Source organism: Mercenaria mercenaria, chromosome 1, assembly GCF_021730395.1.
Source record: "Mercenaria mercenaria strain notata chromosome 1, MADL_Memer_1, whole genome shotgun sequence".
NCBI lineage: Eukaryota > Metazoa > Mollusca > Bivalvia > Venerida > Veneridae > Mercenaria > Mercenaria mercenaria.
Genome location: NC_069361.1, coordinates 17479147 through 17502235, shown reverse-complemented (window position 1 = coordinate 17502235; position 23089 = coordinate 17479147). Strand labels below are relative to the sequence as shown.

Here is a 23089-nt window from a genome sequence, read left to right as displayed (position 1 = left end):
TACTAAAATATTTGGGGAAATTCGGCCCCATTCCCCCCATCCCCCTCTGAAAAGTATGTTTCCCCCTCCCCCCACCCCCCCCCATTTTGAAAAAAAATTCTCCTTCACTGGAGATTACATCAAGTGAAATTGATATCCAATGTGGCGCCGGGTCTTATTTGATACCATGAGGCAACAGGTTTTATTCAATTCCGATTACTATCGTGGGCGCTTTCCACATTCATCTTTTGTTTTCATAGTCAAGTGTCTCAACAATGGCTCCAAAATGTCACACCACAATATGAAGTCTTGACATTCTGTTCAAGCAGAGCCTTAAAGGTATTTCCCCATCTGCGCGGTGCATAATCGTTTTTGACGTGACATCTCGGCTAATCAAGAGAAATCAAGAGCATGAATTTTCCATTGTTAAAAAAACTCTACGACATTTTCTTTTTTTTAAACTAGTTTCTGGCACGTCATTGATAATTAGTCAGTTTCTTGAATTTATATATATGGACTAGAATTGTCATGTCATTTCTGTGATAATCTATTGGGGTCTGCACTGTTTGTCATTTTTGCAGATACAAAATAGTTCAATTTTGGTGAAAATGTTTATTTTGGAGGAAATAATTTAATAAAATACTCCTTATCAAGTATTTGATGTTTGATTAGCCAGATGGTTGTATATTCTCCACACGTCCAGTTGCTAAAATAACCACATTGTGGAATAAAACATGCCATAAAAATTCCCCTTTCAGCTCATTCCCCCGGCTAAGGGCACTGACCCCCTTTCCCCAAAAATGAAAAAAAGAAACACTGTGTTTATTAGTCCCCTTCTGGTTGAAAACCAGTTTCAGGGACTATAGGAATTCACTTTTCCATCTGTCATTCCGTCCTTCTTTCGGTCGGTCCGTCTGAAATTTCGTGTCCGGTCCATAACTCTGTCATTCATGAAGGGATTTTAATATTACTTGGCACAAATGTTCCCCATGATGAGACGGCCTGTCATGCGCAAGACCCGGACCCCTAGCTCAAAGGTCAAGGTCACAATTGGAGGTCAAAGGTCAACAGGGCTTTTTTCCTGTCCTGTCCATAACTCTGCCATCCATAAAGGGATTTTAATATTACTTGGCACAAATATACCTCATAATAAGACGATATGTCATGCACAACTTTCAGACCCCTACCTCAAAGGTCAAGGTCACACTTGGCAGTCAAATGTTTACATGGCATGAACAGGGTCTGTCATTCATGAAGGGATTTTCATATTACATGGCACAAATATTCCCCATGATAAGAACCCCTAGCTCAAAGGTCGAGGTCACAATTGGAGGTCAAAGGTTAGTAGGTTTTTTTCTCTGTCCGGTCAATAACTCTTTCATCCATCAAGGGATTACAATATTACTTGGCTTAAATGTTCCCCATGATGAGACGACATGTCAGGTGCAACACCCGTACCCCTGGCTCAAAGGTCAAGGTCACAATTGGAGTTCAAAAGTCAACAGGGCTTTTTTCCTTTCTGGTCCATAACTCTGCAATCCATGAAGGGATTTTAATATTACTTGGCACAAATATTCCCCATGATGAGACAATGTGTCATGCGCAAAACCCAGACCCCTAGCTCAAAGGTCAAGGTCACAATTGGAGGTCAAATGTCAACAGGGTTTTTTTTCCCTGTCTGGTCAATAACTCTGTCATCCATCAAGGGATCACAATATTACTTGGCATAAATGTTCCCCACGATGAGATGACGTGTCATGCACAACGCCCAGAACCCTACTAAGCTTGAAGGTCAAGGTCACATACTTGGAGAACAAAGGTCTTTTTTTTCTTGTTCGGTCTATAACTTTGTCATGCAAAATAGGATTTAAATATCAGCTGACACAAATATTGCCCTGGATGAGACGTGTCATGCGCAAAACCCAGGCCCATAGCTGACAGGTCAAGGTCACACTTGGAAGTCAAAGGCCAAAAGGGCTTTTTTCCTGCCTAGTCTTTAACTCAACAATCCTTAAAGGGATTTTAATATTACTTGACAAAAATGTTCACCATCATGAGATGGAATGTCATGTGCAAGAACCAGGTCCCTAGCTCTAATGTCAAGGTCACACTTAGAGGCCAAAGGTCAAAATCAAGAATGACTTTGTCCAGAACATTTTGTCTTCATGCAAGGAGGGATTTTGATGTAACTTGGAACCAATGTTCACCACCATGAGGCACATTTTGTTTTAAGAATTACTTCCTTTTGTTACCACTATAAATAGCTTATATTGTAACTTTTTTATTACTGGCTGTAGGGAAAAATTGAGACCACTTTCCTGTGGTACAACATGCAAGTTATATCCAATTTTAGGTGTATTTTAACTTATCTCTACCTGGTAAAGAGTTATGAGTGGACTTATAAAAATTGTTACGTAATTTTCTTTTATTTTTTATTTTTTTATTTAGGATTAACTTCCCTTTGTTGTTACCATAAATAACAATAGAGACAATTAGGTGCCTTCCGGTACTAAGGGGACTTCGTATTGCATGGCAATACTTCATTCACTTGTTTACCTGTATTTTGTCAAAGCATCACTTGGAAACAAAAACATCCCTAGTTTATTTGGAAAGCGACCAGGCGGTGCAGATGACGAAAAACAGGAGATAGAAAAAGATAAACGTCTTGAAATTCAAGCAAAATGAATATGGTTAAACAAAAATGAAATGTAGTGAAGAAGAAAATATCATTTGTCTACTGTGTTATATTTGCAAGTTGTTTGTAGTTCATAATACTTCTTTCACAAAAGTGACAGTATTTTTTTACACTTTGTTGAAGTCTTAGTCAGAAATATGCATAAAAGGGCCTTTATTTGTGTTGCATGTGATGATGTATCTCAAAAAGTATTTGAGCCAGTATTTTGCAACATTACATAAATATTATTCAGCATGTGCAGTTGTGCACTAGGGGTTTTGTTAGTGATATCACTCTGCCAGACCAGAGTTATTGCCCTTGACTTAGTTAAAAGTATGCATAAAAAAGCATAGAAGTTGTATTGCACATACCCCAAGAAGTATTTGACCTTGGGTCATTAAACATTATTATAGGACTATTATTCAGCTTGTGAAGTTGTACTCATGGAATTTTGTTCCGGATTTCTATCAGTCAGACCAGAGTTATGGACCTTGTTTGACAAAAATTTGCATAAATGGGATACAAGTTTGTGTCACATATATCTCAAAAAGTATTTGCCTTAGAGTCATAAAACGTTTGGGGATTATTAGATAGCATGTGAAGTTGTGCACATGGTGTTCTGTTTGGGATTTCACTCAACTAGACTTGAGTTATGGTCCTTGACTTAGTTAAAAATACACATAAAGTGCTTAAAAGTTTCTAAAGTCATGAAGCCATGTTGGAATATTATCCAGCATGCGACTTTGTGCTACAGAGCTGTGTTTTTGTTGTTTTTTAATTTCACTTATAAAGCTAGTGGAATGACTTCAGACAGTCAAGCATGCTGTTGTTAGACATCTCCTGTTTGGCATTTTTATTAGCCACTTTTTGAAAAAAGAAATTGCAATTTTGATACATGTATGCAAGGTTTCACTCACCAAGACTTAGAAAAGAGCAATTTGGATTTAAGCTTTCATAAGAAATTCCATATTATGGATTTAAAAAAAACAACAACAGTGTATGCAGTAAACATGGTCAGTTTTGCTATGAGTTTTGTTAACTGGTGAATATGCATGAGGGTATGTTATTCAGGGTTGATTATGTGTAATGATTCTAGTGAATTCTTCGTTTAAGCAATGAAGAGGTATTAGTAAACTCTGGATTTGTACACATCGTATTTTATCAGCTAGTGAAGCCAGATCATCATGATTTATCATTTCTAGCATAGTAACATGATAGCAACACTTAGAGTTGTAACTTAGTTATGTTCAGAATTTAAATTGAATTGGGCAGCCTTAATGCAAAATATACATATATGCCAGTTCCTGTTTGAACAGGTTAATGATTATTTGCTGATTGTTTCAGATAATGGAGGGAGTGGATGATCCAGCTCATACTTGTGGTATATGCAAAGTGACATATGCAACAGACATAGTAAGTTTACTGTTACAATACTAGGAGTTAGGATATGCGCACTTGTCAGATAAAGAATAAAAGCGAGCTGGGCAAGTTAAACTTTGATAACCTCAACATTTAGTGGCTGAATTTCTCTGATAACCATTTAAACTCAAAACTGACAATGAATATTTTGCAGTGTAATGAACACAGATATCAAACATACATGTAAATGACTTAAAAATTTAATTGTGTACATAATATAAATACAATAGTAAAAGTAAGTGCTGGCAAAGTTAAGTCAGTATGGCAAGATTGCCATTATCGGCAATATAAATTTAGTAATGATGGCAAGTTGAAGTGATTGGTGGCATGTTTAAAAGTTAGTAATGATGGCAAGTTGAAGTTATTGGTGGCATGTTTAAAAGTTAGTAATGATGGCAAGTTGAAGTTATTGGTGGCATGTTAAAGTTAGTAATGATGGCAAGTTGAAAGTGAGTGGTGGCATGTTAAAGTAAGTAATGATGGCAAGTTGAAAGTGAGTGGTGGCATGTTAAAGTTAGTAATGATGGTAAGTTGAAGTGAGTGCTGGCATGTTAAAGTTAATAATGATGGCAAGTTGAAAGTGAGTGCTGGCATGTTAAAGTTAGTAATGATGGCAAGTTGAAGTTAGTGGTGGCATATTAAAGTTAGTAATGATGGTAAGTTGAAGTGATGAAGTGAGTGGTGGCATGTTAAAGTTAGTAATGATGGCAAGTTGAAGTGAGTGGTGGCATGTTAAAGTTAGTAATGATGGCAAGTTGAACTGAGTGATTGCAAGTTAAAGTTATTTATGACAGGAAGCTGAAGTGAGTGATCACAAATTAAAGTTAGTTATGATAGCAAGTTGAAGTCAGTGATTGCAAGTTAAAGTTAATAGAGGCAAGTTAAAGTCAGTGTGTGCATAGGCCAAATGAAGTCATGAAGTCAGTGTGTGCAAGTGAATGCCAAACAGAACCTTACTTAAGAAACTTGTCCTGAACTTGGACAGAAAATATGAAGTTGAACATCGCTATTGCAATTAGTTTATATTTATTAATTTTACATTGAAAGAACAGTAAAATGATGAGGTGATTAACTTTAAATTGATTAATCCTCCTTAAGTCAGAACGACCAGTATTGGGGCTGTCAAAGCAAATACATATGTCACTCTTTTATATATTAAACTATTGCAGAGTCAGTATTTTAGAAATGTTTTAAACTTGTACCAGTTATAAGTATATTATTATAGAAATAAATTATTTGTTGTGATATGATAAGAGCCGTGCCATGAGAAAACCAACATAGTGGGTTTGCGACCAGCATGGATTCAGACCAGCCTGTGCATCTGCGCAATCTGGTCGGGATCCATGCTGTTCGCTAACAGTTTATCCAATTCCAATAGGCTTTAAAATCGGACAGCATGGATCCTGACCTGCGCTGGTCTGGATCCATGCTGGTCGCAAAGCCACTATGTTGGTTTTCTCATGACACGGCTCAATTAATTTTCTACGTTTAGGATCCCGAAGGATCACAAGTTCATCGAGTTTTCTGAAGTTCATTTTTAAAATAATGCAAAATCATTCATATTTGTTGTCTCTGTGACAATGATATAAAAACAAAGAAAGAGAAATCAAATAATGCAAAACTTGAAAACTACTAGCGTTAGTATAACTTTTAATCTTAACAATTACATGTACTAATATCTTTGAAATAGGAGCTGATTTACACCGAGTTAAAATGATGTGTCTGTTTGTTACAGGAATTAGAAGACCACAACTGGTCGTTGATGCACCACATTAAAATTGAAAAGATAAAAAAGTAAGTAGCTTATATTTCAAGTGTTCACATATATTCAGTTTATTTAGATGTGACCTGACTTTTTACTAATCATAGTGAACCACTTATAGCTTTAAGTTGCAAGAGGATGAGAAAAATACTTGAGCTGTCTAGGGCTTTGAACAATCCAAACATAGAAAATACATTGACAGATACTTGGGACATGAATTGCTGGAGTAAGTCTTGATGCTCAGTCCATTGATGCTACAATAAGTCTTGGTGCTCAAGCCATTGATGCTTAAGTAAGCCTGCTCAAGCCATTGTGCTCAAGTAAGCCTGGGTGCTCAAGCCATTGATGCGTAAGCCCGGGTGCTCAAGCCATTGATGCTCAAGTAAGCCTGGGTGCTCAAGCCATTGATGCTCAAGTAAGCCTGGGTGCTCAAGCCATTGATGCTTGAATAAGCCTGGGTACTCAACTTCTCAAGCCATTGATGCTCAAGTAAGCCTGGGTACTCAATCCATTGATGCTCAAGTAAGCCAGGGTGCTCAAACCATTAATGCCGAAGTAAGCCTGGGTGCTGAAGCCATTAATCCTCAGGTAAGCCTTGGTGCTCATGCCATTGATGCCCAAGTAAGCCTGGGTGCTCAAGCCATTGATGCCCAAGTAAGCCTGGGTGCTCAAGCCATTGATGCTCAAGTAAGCCTGGGTGCTCAAGCCATTGATGCTCAGGTAAGCCCGGGTGCTCAAGCCATTGATGCTCAAGTAAGCCTGGGTACTCAAGCCATTGATGCTTGAATAAGCCTGGGTACTCAACTTCTCAAGCCATTGATACTCAAGTAAGCCTGGGTACTCAATCCATTGATGCTCAAGTAAGCCTGGGTGCTCAAGCCATTAATGCCCAAGTAAGCCTGGGTGCTGAAGCCATTAATCCTCAGGTAAGCCTTGGTGCTCATGCCATTGATGCTTGAATAAGCCTTGGTGCTCATGCCATTGATGCTTGAATAAGCCTGGGTACTCAAACCATTGATGCTCAAGTAATCTGTGATTGCTTGCTGTCAGTCATCCATCTGTCATCCAAACATCCACACTTTTCCTCAGATGACATCTCCTCTGACACTATTGGTCAGAATTGCACCAAACTTGGTCAAAAGCATCCTGATGTAGTCCTCTGTCAAGTTTGTTCAAATGTTTTAGCTTGGCACCTTTTAGAGGCCACCAGAGCTAAATATAGAAAAAAAAACCTTCAAATGACTTCTTCTTATGACCTGCTTGATGGATCTTCATCAAACTTTGTATATAGCATCATTATTGGGTCCTCTACCAAGTTTTCTCGAAAGGTTAGAAGAGAGCTAAAATAGAAGTACATTTTCAAAACTGCTTCTAATGAATCACTGGATGATTTTTTATCAGAATTGATCTTTAGCATCATTATACCGTCTTCTCCCAGTTTTGTTTAAATGGAGTTGCTTGCCCCTTTTAGGACCTGCTAGAGCTAAATAGTAAAATACCTTTTAAAAACTCATGAACCATTGAATGGATCTTCATCAGGCTTCCTGATCTTTAATATAATTATGAGATCCTCTCCTAAGTATATTCAAATAGGGGAACATGGTCCATTTTAGAGGCCACTAGAGCTTAAACTAGAAGCACCTTTTAACAACTTCTTCTTTCTTCTTTTGAACAGCTGGATGGATTTTCATCAAATGTGGTCTGTAGCATCATTGTAAGCTCTTCTTCCAATTTTTAGCTCACTAGAGCCAAAGGCTCAGGGCAGGGCTCTCGCGACTGGGCGACTTGAGCGAAATAGGCGCTCTAGAACTTCAAACTTCGCTCAAATCTAACCTCAAAGCGAAATGCAAGTCGCCCGATTTTCTTTGATTTCCGCACTCGCTAAGTACTGATTTCCGCACTCGCTAATTACTGCTACCCAGACTGTTGACAGTTTGCACCGTGTCATAATGAGTGTCGAATACACAAACACACGCCGGCAGCATAATTTAAGCTCCGCCTACCTTAGGTACTTGCGAGATTATGCCGAGAAGTGTGAAAGCGAATCAAATTATCCGATACACCAGAGTCTATTGTGTTAAGCCAATCAGCGCCGCGTTTACGTCTTTGACACTTCGCGTTAATTGTCAACATGTTCGAGTGCAAAAAAAAAACAATGTTTTATTAAAGAAACTGCTGATTAACTATGCGATTAATTGGAATATGGTTCACAATTATTTGTTATCTATGATAAAAGAACGACATATAATGTATTAACTACGTTAAATTGACTCCCATCGATGAATTTATTTGAATATGTATTTCTAGATTACTGTACACATTTTACTTTCAGTTTTATATTTCGAGTGAGATACTGACATTCTTCGGTGAATGACTCGGTGCAAAGAGCTATAAAAAATAAATACACTTCTACTTCTTTGCTCGGTGTTAATAATAAACACTTCATACATGTACAAGATATAACCAAAATTCGGCATGTTACATTTATAGCATCGGCTTGAAATTTGAAAACGACTTTTTTCAGAATTTTGTAAGAAAACGATAACCACTGTATGGGAAATGATCTAACTAAGAAAATGAACGGTCACATCAATGTTTTTTATCAAGAAACAAGAAAATTACAGCCACCTTTCGAATCACTCAACATCATTGCGGTAGAAAGTCTTCCCACTTCTCCCTAAAGTCTCCCCAATTCTCCCTAAAACAGCTTGAGGGAGAAGTGACTTCTCCCAAAAATTTGGACCTAGCTAGACCCCTGCTCAGGGTGAGCTATTCTGACCGTTCACCGTCCGGCGTCCGGCCATAAACTTTTACTTTAAACAACATCTCCTCATAAACCGTTAGGCCAATTTCATCCAAACTTCACAGGAATGTTCCTTGGGTGAAGCTCTACAAAATTTTTCATAAAATTGAATTCCATGCAGAACTCTGGTTGCCATGGCAACCGAAAAGAAAAACTTTAAAAATCTTCTTCTCAAAAACCAGAAGCCCTAGAGCTTAGATATTCGGTGTGAAGCATTGCCTAATGGACCTCTACCAAATTTGTTCAAATCATGACCCTGGGGTCAAAATTGACCCCGCCCCAGGGGTCACTTGATTTACATAGGAAAATCTTAAAAAATCTTCTTCTAAAAAACCAGAAGCCCTAGAGCTTAGATATTTGACATGTAGCATTGCCTAGTAGACCTCAACTAAAGTTGTTCAAATCATGACCCCGGGGTCAAAATTGGCCCCGCCCCAGGGGTCACTTGATTTTACATAGATTTCTATAGGAAAATCTTCAAAATTTTTAAAAAAATAAACCAGAAGGCCTAGAGCTTAGATATTTCACATGTAGCATTGCCTAGTGGACCTCTACAAAATTTGTTCAAATCTTGACCCCAGGGGTCAAAATTGACCCCGCCCCAGGGGTCACTTGATTTTACATAGGAAAATCTTCAAAAAATTTCTAAAAATAAACCAGAAGGCCTAGAGCTTAGATATTTCACATGTAGCATTGCCTAGTGGACCTCTACAAAATTTGTTCAAATCATGACCCTCGGGATCAAAATTGGCCCCACCCCAGGGGTCACTTGATTTTACATAGGAAAATCTTCAAAAATTTTCTAAAAATAAACCAGAAGGCCTAGATCTTAGATATTTCACATGTAGCAATGCCTAGTGGACCTCTACAAAATTTGTTCAAATCATGACCCTCGGGATCAAAATTGGCCCCACCCTAGGGGTCACTTGATTTTACATAGGAAATTCTTCAAAAATTTTCTAAAAATAAACCGGAAGACCTAGAGCTTAGATATTTGGCATGTAGCATTGCCTAGTGGACCTCTACAAAATTTGTTCAAATCTTGACCCCCCCAGGATCAAATTGACCCAGCCCCAGAGGTTGCTTGATTGTACATAGGGAAATCTTCATAAATTGGCTAAAAATAAACCAGAAGGCCTAGATCTTAGATATGTGATATGTAACATTGCCTAGTAGACTTCTACAAACTTTGTTCAAATCATGACCCCTGGGATAAAATTGGCCCTGCCCCAGGGGTTACTTGATTGAACATCGGAAAATCTTCAAAAAATTTCTAAAAATAAACCAGAAGGCCTAGAGCTTAGATATTTCACATGTAGCAATGCTTAGTGGACCTCTACAAAATTTGTTCAAATCATGACCCTTGGGATCAAAATTGGCCCCGCCCCAGGGGTCACTTGATTTTACATAGGAAAATCTTCAAAAAATTTCTAAAAATATACCAAAAGGCCTAGATCTTAGATATTTGACTTGTAGCATTGCCTAGTAGACTTCTACAAAATTTATTCAAATCATGACCCCCGGGGTCAAATTGACCCTGCCCCATGGGGTTACTTGATTGTACATAGAAAAATCTTCAAAATTTTCTAAAAATAAACCAGAAGACCTAGAGCTTAGATATTTGACATGTAGCATTGCCTAGTGGACCTCTACAAAAAATTTTCAAATCTTGATCCCCCAGGATCAAATTGACCGAGCCCCAGGGGTTGCTTGATTGTACATAGGGAAATCTTCATAAATTGGCTAAAAATAAACCAGAAGGCCTAGATTTTAGATATGTGATATGTAACATTGCCTAGTAGACTTCTACAAACTTTGTTCAAATCATGACCCCCGGGGTAAAATTGGCCCTGCCCCAGGGGTTACTTGATTGAACATTGAAAAATCTTCATAAAATTTCTAAAAATAAACCAGAAGGCCTAGAGCTTAGACATTTCACATGCAGCAATGCCTAGTGGACCTCTACAAAATTTGTACAAATCATGACCCTCGGGATCAAAATTGACCCAGCCCCAGGGGTTGCTTGATTGTACATAGGGAAATCTTCATAAATTTGCTAAAAATAAACCAGAAGGCCTAGATCTTAGATATGTGATATGTAACATTGCCTAGTAGACTTCTACAAACTTTGTTCAAATCATGACCCCTTGGGTAAAATTGGCCCTGCCCCAGGGGTTACTTGATTGAACATAGGAAAATCTTCCCAAAAATTTCTAAAAATCATCAGTTTGACATTTAAAACATGTAGCTCATATTACTCTGGTGAGTGATCCAGGGTCATCATGACCCTCTTGTCATTTTAAAGCCTGTGTCAATCCTCTGTTTTTTACCCGGTTTTATATACCCAAAATCCATATAGAATATGAACTGCTTGTCATCTGTTATACTAAGTTATGTCATTTACTTGTATCGCCACTGGAACTTTCAACACCTGGAGAATATTATCATCCCTTCCAAAGTTGCACACTCTCCAGCCGGTGTAAGATCAGAAATTCAGGTTAGCAGTCTAGGGCCATCAAGACCCTCTTTTTTGTCATAACCTGTTCTAATAGCAATACTTTTTGTTTTAGGGGTGCCCCACACAGTTGTAACCTGTGCATGGAATCATGTGCAAATATCATAGAATATGGAAAACACCTTAATGAGGATCGTCATAAACTTGCCCTCAGCAGGAAAGCCAAGGAAGGGACAGAGCTCCTGGATTCTTTTGCATCGTAAGTGATAGAATTAAATGTAAATCAGTGATGATGTTAGCTCTGACATTAGCCATTATCGTAGAATGAGGCAAATTCTTTCAAATAGCTGAAGGATTATAAAATTGACAACATAAAATTTGACTAAAAAACGTATATGATTTGTCTGACGGTCATATTTTATAATTTATTTACGCTATACATTTTACTTTACATTAGTTAAAGAGGAAGGAATGCCTAACAGTAAGTTACTTTATATTCTCAAGCCTTCCATAACGCTGAAAGAAATTTTAAAATTGGACCATTATTGAAAAAGATATGGCACTTTGAAATTTAAGAAAATGGCTGATCATGGAGGCAGCCATTTTAGTGTGTTTATGACGTCATTAACACACTTCAATTCTTTATGCAGCAAATAACCTTTCAGTTAGATTAATTTCATATGTTTCTTGAGTGTAAGATGTAAAACATGGTAATTTCTTTCATTATAGCTGGAAAAAGCAGGGAAATTATCTTACAAAAAGAAATAAATACAGTTTAAATATGTATCTAGAAATTTAATAAATCCATCATTTTGTTGCCATGGAAACAAAATGGCTGCTATTTTAATCAAATGTTTGAATTTAAACTTTCTTATTTTAAGACAATTTGAAGTTTGTTAGTTTTAGATTGTGATGCATTTATTCTCTTCCTCAGTTAATATTAAATGGATATGCTTCAAACTTAAAGCGGCATGCCTCCAGATTGTTCAGTAACAAAAAAAATATTTTTTTAGATATCTTGAAATAAAATTTAATTAATGCTATATTTCTTAAGAAGGCTTTAAAACTTAATAACTGACAAACTTTATGTTACTGACACACATTAGAATTTGCTGTTTTTACTGCTTTTTACGATGAAAATCAAAATTGTTTGTCACGCTTTTACTCTAGGTAAACTGTCTCGATTATAAATATCTATATTTTAAAGTCATTATTCACTACTTTAGCTATAGCACTATTGGTTACGACGACGAGAAAATGTCTTTATTGCCGCGGCTGTCCGGGGTTCGATTCCCGACGCGGTCATCCTTTTTTCTTAATTTGGAACTTTTAAAATATTTTAGAAATAAAAATTCATATTCTAATGTTCATAATATGACCAAACTTCAGTTTGAAAGAAAGATTACTTTTTAACCAAATCTGGAGGCATGCTGCTTTAAACTAGTTGTTCCACATTATTAGCCATGTGGTATGGCACATGATGCATTACTCTTGCAGAAATGTGCAATTATTTCCTTTTTCACATAGTTTTGATACACGCTTACCCTGTCTGTGTTAGTACTAAAGACATTTGACTAAGACTTAAATTATTGTCCAATCGCTTCATCCACTAATAAACCTAGCATCTACAGATGTGCCCTATTTCACTATTAAGCATAGAAATAGTCAAGCCTGCTATCTCATTTGACGGCTTTTGTTATGTATAGTTTGCAAGCTAAACTTTGCAAACTTAATCAATCAGACCTGCAAATGCATAGAGTATGTTTGATCCTATGGCTTGAGAGCATGTGTCAGCACTATCTTAATGAAAATACTTGATATAGCATTTGCCCCTTTATGGTTAAGTGACATCAGTCATATGATTAGTGACAGTAAAGAAGTTAGATTTGTTTTATCAATCAACAAATACATTCTGTTATATCTATTTTCAGGCAAAGTGGTCTGATGTCAAAAGACAGAGCCATGTCTCCAGAGTTAGAAAGGACAATGAATGGCCCAGCCTTTCTAGAACAAATGGAAAATGAGCTTCAAAGTCAGAGACATCCCAGCTTTCATAGACACAGAGGTCAAGGACCTTTGGTCAATAAGCATTCTAGATCATTTTCTCAACCAGACCTATTTGCAGAAAAACCTCCATACTTGTTGGACATTAATCCATTTGAACCAGTTAAGGGACAAAACATTGATAAATGGAGTCAGTGGATACAACCTGACCCACCTTTCAATAATAATCGCTGGGTCCAACCAGACAATGAACAGTTAGCAGAGTTTAAAGTGCCACATGGCCGACCAGGTCATACCAGAACACACAGTGATATGAGACAAGGTTATCCTATTCTATTTAGTGAGTTAAAACACAAACAGAAAAATGTAAAGGAAGACCAGTTCTTTAATGATGATTTTCAGGATATTAATTGGAACGATAATACATTTTACAATGAAATGCATACAGATTTTGGAAATGATCCTTTCCACTGGCAGAGAAATGATGGTGGGCAAATTGGCAGGAATGGAAGGGGGAGAAGAGGAAGTTTCGATAGTAATAGTTACAGAAATAATCAGCATTTTAGAAATGAAGGGAGACAGGATATATTTGAAGCTGACAGTGTTCGCGAAAGAGGGAGAAAGAGTACACGGAAGAACAGAGGAGCTGGACGTGCTCACTCGTACGATAATAATTCACCAGAAAGCACTTCATCATCAGATTCTGGATTGAAAAGAAGACTTGAAACAGATGATAGTTTTGCACCAGGTAAATCCAGACGTAGGTATGGACCAGACACAGACTTTCCGTCCACTAGCTCTATTTACAGGTCTGACACTTCGAACAGACTAGTAGATGATAAAGCTAACCAGAGACAAAGAAGTCGAAGTGCCAGCAGAGACCGGTACAGGGATATTGATTTAGATAGACCATCGTCAAGAAATTCTGACAAAAAAGTATCTTGGTCTGATCAACAACAAGTGTCGTCAACAACAGAAGCTGTTGCAAGAAGCCCAAAAAGTAAAAGAAAGTCAGGAAAAGGAAATAAAAACACTAGATCTAAAAGTCCTATGTTACCAGATTCTTCTTCTGAAACAGAGCTTAGCAAAACTTCAAAAACATCGGAAAAAGGTAAAAAGAAATCTTCAGGAAATGTGAAAAGTAAAACATCACCACGGCAGCAAAGGAAAACTAATGTAGCTGGTGACAGTACTGAATCTGTACTAGAAAAGGCAGAAAAATTGTGTAAGAAATTAAGAAATGAAAGAGAAAAAGCCAAGCAAAAGAAACATGTTGATGAGAAGAAAAAGAAATTTGAGAAAGAAAAAGAGCTCAATGATAAGATTGAGACACTTTCAGAAAAGAATAAGGCAAAGATAACAGGGGTGCTTGATGCTGAAATGATTGGTATTGCAAGTAAAGAACTGCCATCAAAGGATTTTTTCAAATTGGATGGAACTGAGGATTATTCTTTAAAGTCTGATTTGTCAAGTTCTGGTAGAAAGACTGTTGAACCTTTTAATGCCACTGAGTCAGATAAAACCCAGCTCATTCCTGAAAGACTTGTAGATGTTTCTAAAGTTTCTTCAAGTGCACCTCTGCGTGACTCAGTGAAAAATGACAGTACATCAAAGAATATTACAGAAAGAATTGCACAAACAAAGGCAGACATTGATACTATAAGGGCTAAAATTGAATCCAGTGTAAAATCTAATTTTGGTCCAGGAATTAAAGCTTCAGAGTCACCTCTTTCTCCTTCACGGCAGCCTCATAGTCAGACTGAGTCTAGCTCTTCGCATGGAAGGTACATGCAGCCATCAGACAGAACTAGTCTCCTGAAAATGGTCAATTCCCCCAGAACAACTAAAGAACGTAATCAGCTTGCACAAATGCTAAGGGAGCATGCTAAATCCCAAAAGAAATTGTCCTTGCCAAGATTCAACCTAAAATTCTCTGATCTGTGCTCAAACAGTGACCGACAAGACGAACAAGTGAACATTGATACCCTGGCACCTAGTGTGCAGCTGGAGATAGCAAACATCATTGAAGCAGATGTTAAACCTGATATTGTAGAACTTGAAAAACTTTTAGATTTAGCTAGTGCAGGAAATGAAGAACTTGATATGAATATCCTTAGTCATTTGGGGGTATCTTCTCCTTCAGTGGGAAGAGTTTCGAGTCCAAGTCATACACAACTAACTAGTGCAAATACTGGTTTAGAGGGTCTTATAGGCATCGAAAGCATATACCATGAAAGAGTAAGCTCATCTCCCTCTCAGAAGTCTGCTGATAGAAGAGGATATTTGCATGAACAACAATCAAGGGAAAGAAGTAGATCACCTATTCCACAGTTGATAACAAGGGAGAATTTCTCAAAGACTTTGCATGAAAGTACTGAAACAGGTGGTGACAGTTATAGACATGGCAGAGCAGATAGAGAAAAGAAAGCTTCAGCTGAAAGAGAATTTACTTCAAGAGACAAATCAGGCATGGGAGAAACATTAAGTATAGATGATCTTACAGTAAGCAGTGAGAGAGAAAAAAGACACACTAATAAAGTTAGAAATATAGAACAAGGTGTTAATCACCAGGCTGAAAGTAGATTCGCCTCATCTCTTCCAGTGTCGTCAACAACAGTAAGCAGTACAAGAAACTTGTCAGCATCAGTGACCTTACCCAACTCCAGTGTAAGAATCAAGCAGGAGATCCCAGATGATGGTTATGAACAAGCAGTCAGCAGTGCTTTAGCAAAAGCGAAAACTTTCTTCAAAAGACCTAAACCTGATAATGAAATTTCAGTGACAAGATCAGAAACTCCTACTGAGAATATGGAAGCTGGAGCACAAGAGGGTACAAGAAATGAGAATTTAGACTCAAGACACACAGATGTGAATTCAGGTCAATTTTCACCTGTGAGAAAGAGTATACATACTCAGAACTTGTACAGAGATGAGGAACCGCCTGTTAGAGATTCAGAAAGATACAAATCACAGCAGTCGAAGGTAAGAACACCTTCACTGTGGCTTCAGTATTTAAAATAAATTTGCTCCCAAAATTGTGATTTGCGTCAAATTTCAACCAGGCTTTTTTTTTTTTTAATGCTTTAAGAACCTTTTAAATATATCAGCATTTCCTAGCTTTCTCTACTTTGATGAACACAGATTGTCTTAGTAATGTTGTTTTGAACTGTTGTCAGTATATTTTTTGTATAACTTCACAATTGTATATACTATTGTTGATTGACATTTTATTTACTTGAGTTTTAAACATATTTGTCACAGCATTGTATTCTTTGAAAACTTTCTTTTTGTCTGACCTGTAGAATGATGACAGAACCACTTTAGAGAAGGTAACAAGTATACTGGATGGGGTACCTGCACCACGGGTAGATTCAGGGGCAGATAAATCTTCATCAGCTACACCAACTGAAGCAGTTCCAATATTCACCCAGCCTAATGGTTTGTTAGAAATATTTTACAGATTTTCTGTCGCTGTTTAAAACCTGTATCAGGTCTTGATATAATGATTGACTGTTTAACTGAAAAAGAAGGGTATTGTCCCTATAATAATCATATAGTAGAAAAGAACATGTACCTTATGGCGATGTATTCCATCAGTGATAGTCTAGAGAGAGATTGATATAGAGTGAGAAGTTGCTTCACAATCAACCTTAAATAAATAAAAATAAACCTACACAATCAAGAACTTTGCAGAATGACACAGGTTTAAGAAAGTAAATGAAATTTAAAATAATTCACTAAAAGACACCAGTTTTATAAATACCTGATTTTGCCACATGTGTATTTGAAATGTGTAGAATTACTTAATTTCATTGGTATGACCTTTCATGGTTTTTACCAGAACAGAAATGAAGTCGTGGATTTTCAAGTTTTGAAGATAAAGTGAATAGAAATGTTAAGTGCTCACTGGGATTTCATTTCTTTGATGCTAAAAGAAAATCTGTGAAAATTAGACCCCCACGAACATTATTACTTTCACAGAATCATTATTGTTTGTGGGTGATGTTTTTAGCTCCTGTCCAAAGTGACAGGGAGCTTTGTGATGGGGTGTCCGTCGTCGTTGCGTCCGTGGGTGGTTTCGTAACTTTGTTGTGCATTGGTCACATTTTCATGGATCTTTATGAAATTGGTCAGAATGTTCATCTTGATGATATGTAGGGAGTTTGAATGGTCCGTGCTCAAAAACTATCAGTAGGTTTAATGAAAACCTTGACCTCTCTAGAGCAAATTTCTCAATGGATCTTCATGAATTATCAGATTTCACCTTGATGATATCTGTCAAGTCGAAACTGGTCACGCGGTCAAAATAGTCGTAGTCTAATAATAAAAACCTGACCTCAGAGGCCATATTTCAAGGATCTTCATGAAAATTGTCAATTTCACCCTGAGATATTAGGTATTTCGAATGGGTCTGTGGGTCAAAAATAGGTCAGTAGTCTAAATGAAAACCTGTATCTCTTAGGCATTCTCAATGGATCTTCCGAAAATTGGTAGAAAGTCACCGTTGATACTAGGTCAGTTGAACTGGTCAGTGCGGTCAAAATGGTCAGTAGGTCTAAAAATAGAAAACCTTGTGACCTCTCTAGAGCCATCTCAAGGATCTCAAAATTGGTGAGATGTTACCTTTGATATCTAGGTTGATTTGAAATGGTACTGCGGTCAAAACTAGGTCAGTAGTCGAAAATAGAAAAACCTTGTGATCTCTAGAAGCATGTTTCTCAATGGATTTCTAAATTGATCAGAATGTTTCCCCTTGATGTTCTAGGCCAAGTTCGAAACGGGCACGTGCGGTCAAAACTAGTCATAGCGAAAAATAGAACATGTGACTTCTAGAGGCCCATATTTTCATGAGTCTATGAATGGTGAGATTTCACTTGTGATATCTAGGTCAATTCAGAGTGGGTACGTGCTTCAAACTAGGTCATTAGGTAGTATAAAAACCTTGTGACCTCTCTAGAGTCATATTTCAATGGATCTTCATAAATTGGTCGAATTTTACTTGTGATATCTAGGTCACATGTGCCAAAGTAGTCATATGTCAATAATAGAATAAGAGTGTATTCAGTAACCTGGGTCATGTGGATAGGGGAGGATTCAGGCATCTGTCCTCATTGTTTTGGTTTGGGGGTGGGGTTGAGGGGTTGCGACCAGGGTTAGTAGTGTATTAGTTCAAAAATGAAATTGCAAGAAACATGTATTTACTAAAGTTTGAAATTCACAATTCAAGTCTGAATGAACTTCATTTGGCAATACAAAACATTATACCAACAAATTAATAATTTCACAGAATGATTTTGGAACTTGCAGAGAAGCAACTGAATCCCATATCTCAGCGTCCATTGGATGAGGTTACATGTTAGCTAGGAGGAGATGTAGTCAGAGATTCACTGTGACTCAAAATCTCCAATTGAAGTCTTATGATGAGCCTCTCAGATTGCGGAAATGTTCACAGGGAAAGCAAGTACTATTACATTTTTGTCATCTTTTCGGTTTTAAGGTCTTCTGACTACGGATAGAGGCCTTTTAGTTGGTTTATTTTAGCTCATTTTTGGACCAAGCAGTTGGTAAACCATTTGGTTTCTGATCAATAACTAGGGAATGCTTGGTCACACAATGGCCAAATTTTATAGGATGATTGCCTGTGGTCAGAAGAATGCCCCTATTAGTTTTGGGGCTCAGTAAGGCAAAGGTCAAGGTCACAATGACCTTGAGACTGAAAACAGTTTCTGCTCAATAGTTAAAGAATGCTTTGGCCTACAGTCATTGATTTCATAGGATGCTTTGGGCAGTAATGACCCATAGCTCACCTGTACATAATGACGGTGATTTTGATCGCCCTTCGTCCGTCCGTCGTCGTCGCCACAATTTTTGTTGCACGATAGAGGTTTCATTTATGATTTTATTTTAACCAAACTTGCACACAACTTGTATCACCATAAGATCTCGGTTCCTTTCTTGTACTGGCCAGATCCCATTATGGGTTCCAATGTTATGGCCCCTGAAAGGGCCAAAATTAGCTATTTTGACCTTGTCTGCACAATAGCAACTTTATTTATGATTTGATTTTTACCAAACTTGCACACAACTTGTATCACCATAAGATCTCAGTTCCTTTCTTGAACTGGCGAGATTCCATTATGGGTTCCAGAGTTATGGCCCCTGAAAAGGCCAAAATTAGCTTTTTTGACCTTGTCTGCACAGTAGCAGCTTTATTTATGATTTGATTTTTACCAAACTGGCACACAACTTGTATCACCATAAGATCTTGTTTTCTTTCTTGAACTGGCCAGATTCCTTTATGGGTTCCAGAGTTATGGCCCCTGAAAGGGCCAGAATTAGCTATTTTGACCTTGTCTGCAAAATAGCAGCTTCATTTATGATTTGATTTTAACCAAACTGGCATACAACTTGTATCACCATAAGATCTTGGTTCCTTTCTTGAACTGGCGAGATTCCATTATGGGTTCCAGAGTAATGGCCCCAGAAAGGGCCAAAATTAGCTATTTTGACCTTGTCTGCACAGTAGCAGCTTTATTTATGATTTGATTTTTACCAAACTGGCACACAACTTGTATCACCATAAGATCTCGATTCCTTTTTTGAACTGGAGAGATCCCATTATGGGTTCCAGAGTTATGGCCCCTGAAAGGGCCAAAATTAGCTATTTTGACCTTGTCTGCACAGTAGCAGCTTCATTTATGATTCGATTTTAACCAAACTTGCAAACAACTTGTATCACCACAAGATCTTGGTTCCTTTCTTGAACTGGCCAGATTTCTCCATGGATTCCAGAGTTATGGCCCCTTAAAGGTACAAAATTGGCTATTTTGGCTTTTGCAGCCATAAAGAGACTTCATTTATGGTTTTATTTGATACAAACTTCCAAAATAACTTCAAAAACAATAATTCTTGGATTCCATGACAAATCAGATCCAAGCGTAGGTTCAGAGTTTTTTTATATCTGATTACCTCCACTGATCGTAATCAAAATGGATTTATATCAGTAAGTACTTATAGTACTTATTTGAAATTTCATTATTGTCATTAGTTGGACTGAGCCAATCAGGGGAGATAACTATGGACTGATTTTATGTCAAATTACCTCCCTTTATTTCAAATTAAAATGGGTATATCTCCATAACTAATGAAGTTACTGATCTGAAATTTCATTTATGTCAACAGATTTATTTGGCAGATCCTTCTTTCTTCACTTACAATAAATTTTTTTATGCCCCCACTTTGGGGGGGGGGGGGGGGGCATATAGATTTGCTCTTGTCCGTCCGTCCTTCCGTCCTTCCGAAAATGTTGTGTCGCGCATAGCTCTGAAAGTATTTGACGTAGAGTCACAAAACTTTACAGGAATGTTGGTCAGCATGTGTAGTTGTGCACCTGGGGTTTCGCGTCCGGATTCATTCAGTCATGTAGAAGTTATGGCCCCTGACTTTGTAAAAATTGGTCATTTTAATGTTGTGTCGTGCATAGCTCCAAAAGTATATGACCTAGAGTCACAAAACTTTACAGGCATGTTGGTCAGCATGTGTAGTTGTGCACCTGGGGTTTCGCGTCCGGATTCATCCAGACATGTAGGAGTTATGGCCCCTGACTTAGTAAAAAATTGGTTATTTTAATGTTGTGTCGCGCATAGCTCCAAAAGTATTTGACCTAGAATCACTAAAGTTTACAGGAATGTTGGTCAGCATGTGTAGTTGTGCACCTGGGGTTTCACGTCCAGATTCATGCAGTCATTTAGAAGTTATTGCCCCTGACTTTGTAAAAATTGGTCATTTTAATGTTGTGTCGTGCCTAGCTCCAAAAGTATATGACCTAGAGTCACAAAACTTTACAGGCATGTTGGTCAGCATGTGTAGTTGTGAACCTGGGGTTTTGCGTCCGGATTCATCCAGTCATGTAGGAGTTATGGCCCCTTACTTAGTAAAAGATTGGTCATTTTAATGTTGTGTCGGGCATAGCCCCAAAAGTATTTGACCTAGAATCACCAAAGTTTACAGGAATGTTGGTCAGCATGTGTAGTTGTGCACCTGGGGTTTCGCATCTGGATTCATTCAGTATTGTAGGAGTTCTGGCCCCTGACTAATGTCATGTAGTGGGGGCATCTGTGTCCCATGAACACATTTCTAGTTTTTAATTACTTCCCTTTTACGTTACTATAAATAGCTTATTTTTAGTAACTTTTTTATTATTGGCCGTAGGGAAAACTTTTCTGTGGTACAACATGTATGGTACCTCCAATTTGTAGGTGTATTTTGACATATCTGTACCTTGTAAGAATTTTTTTTTCTTTTTGGTTAAATTTCTTCCCTTTGTTGTTACTGTCCTTTGGACTTAGCTGTTTTTTCTGAGGACCTTCTTGTCCTCAAGTGCAATGATAACAGGTGAGCGATATAGGGCCATCATGGCCCTCTTGTTTTATTGAGAGTCAGTAGAATCTTTCGTTAGGTCAAAGTCACAGTAGCCTCTGGACTGAAAGTGGTTTCCACTATATAATTAAAGTACACTTTGGCTGTCAGTTTTCAAAGGATGGTGGCCTGTAGTCAGTAGACAACACTTTCTGTTTTGTCGAGGTCATTTGGTCGAAGGTGAAGGTCACAGCTTACAATAGTACATACAACTTGACTGGCTAAAAGCTAAAAAAATACAAGTTTTTTAGCTTGACTCACTGTAAGATATAGGGAATTGTATCTGCTAGAATGAGAATTAGGATATTCATTTCAGTACAAAGTAATCGATATTCTGTTTATTATAAAAGAATTTTATATTTATAATGTTTCACTGAGTGACACTTTTTCATATGCTTTTAAAATTAACATGTATTGTCTTATTCAGCAAGTAATTATGATGATTTTAGCTTTTTTATAAATTGTACAGCTAGCTAGATCTTTTTTGAGACGTCTTTTTACAATACCAGGTAAAAAGACAGCATGTACAAATTAAAACTAATCGCAAACTGTTTATTGACTCGATTGATGAAACTGAGACAAAGCTCATCGGATTGCCAGGAGTACTAAACACAAACAATATTAGTGTAAAAGATATCCAAGATCATCCATGCTAATGTGATGGAAAATTACTGTTAGAAACTGGCGAGAAAATTCCTGTCTGTGCATGAAGAAAAAAAAGTAACCAATGCTTAATTTACATATCACACATCATGCTTGTTGGCAGTGCCTTTGGAGCTATTAATCAAAACATACATGATTTAGTGTATAGCATACAGTAAAAGATATGAAGTTAGCATCAGTTGATTCCAGCTTGCATAAATACACTAAAATAACAGTTGTTAAAGGTTGCAAAAATGTACTTTTTGGTTCCATTGAATAATGCAATAATGCAATAATACCGGTATCCCTTTTATGTGGAAAGTGGAAAACAGGTACGTACCCCTTAAAATACATGTTAACAGTCAGGCTATTTTTGTTACATTTCGTAAAGCATCTGTCATACACGTTATAAAATGTAAACACATGTATGGTCAGGGATATTTCTAAAAGTAGTATCCAGTAGAAACAGAAGAATTTAAAAATAAATGTTCTTGTTTCTTTCAGTTGGTAGAACAAGAGAAGTCATACAGAACCAAAAGACTACTGCTTTTAGAAGGTAAAAAACACTGTCATGTTCTTTTTCTTCATGTTTTAACTCAGAGTATATAGGGAGCTATTCTACTTGCCACAGCATCCACCCCACCACCTTGATTACAGTTTCTAAGAACTTACTCTTTATTTCTGTTATTACTTGATGGATTTGCTCCAGTATTTTATGAATTATGGATTCATTGTCCTTAAAATTTCGGGTTAAAGTCTTACTGCACTTTGAGCTTTTAGTATAGATGGATGATCCTATGTCCTGCATGATCATTTTTACTGGAAAATTTTCTCCTCTGAAACTACTGGTCAGAACTACAACAAATGTAGTCAGTAGCATCTTGGCATTCACTTCTCTCAAGTTTGTCAAAATGGTTCATCCTGGCCTCTTTT

At 37.3% G+C, this 23089-nt stretch overlaps 1 protein-coding gene across 1 annotated transcript in view; it reads left to right on the top strand.

Moving 5' to 3' along the window:
• LOC123524267 (zinc finger protein 106-like) overlaps positions 1 to 23089 on the top strand; it is a 42546-nt gene that overhangs the window by 1651 nt on the left and 17806 nt on the right. Inside the window, exons 2-8 of the mRNA XM_053549988.1 lie at positions 3998 to 4066; positions 5808 to 5866; positions 11208 to 11351; positions 13024 to 16078; positions 16399 to 16534; positions 18404 to 18444; positions 22661 to 22712. Coding sequence (XP_053405963.1) covers positions 4001 to 4066; positions 5808 to 5866; positions 11208 to 11351; positions 13024 to 16078; positions 16399 to 16534; positions 18404 to 18444; positions 22661 to 22712 — 3553 coding nt within the window. The 5' untranslated portion in view covers positions 3998 to 4000. The remainder of the gene's footprint in view (positions 1 to 3997; positions 4067 to 5807; positions 5867 to 11207; positions 11352 to 13023; positions 16079 to 16398; positions 16535 to 18403; positions 18445 to 22660; positions 22713 to 23089) is intronic.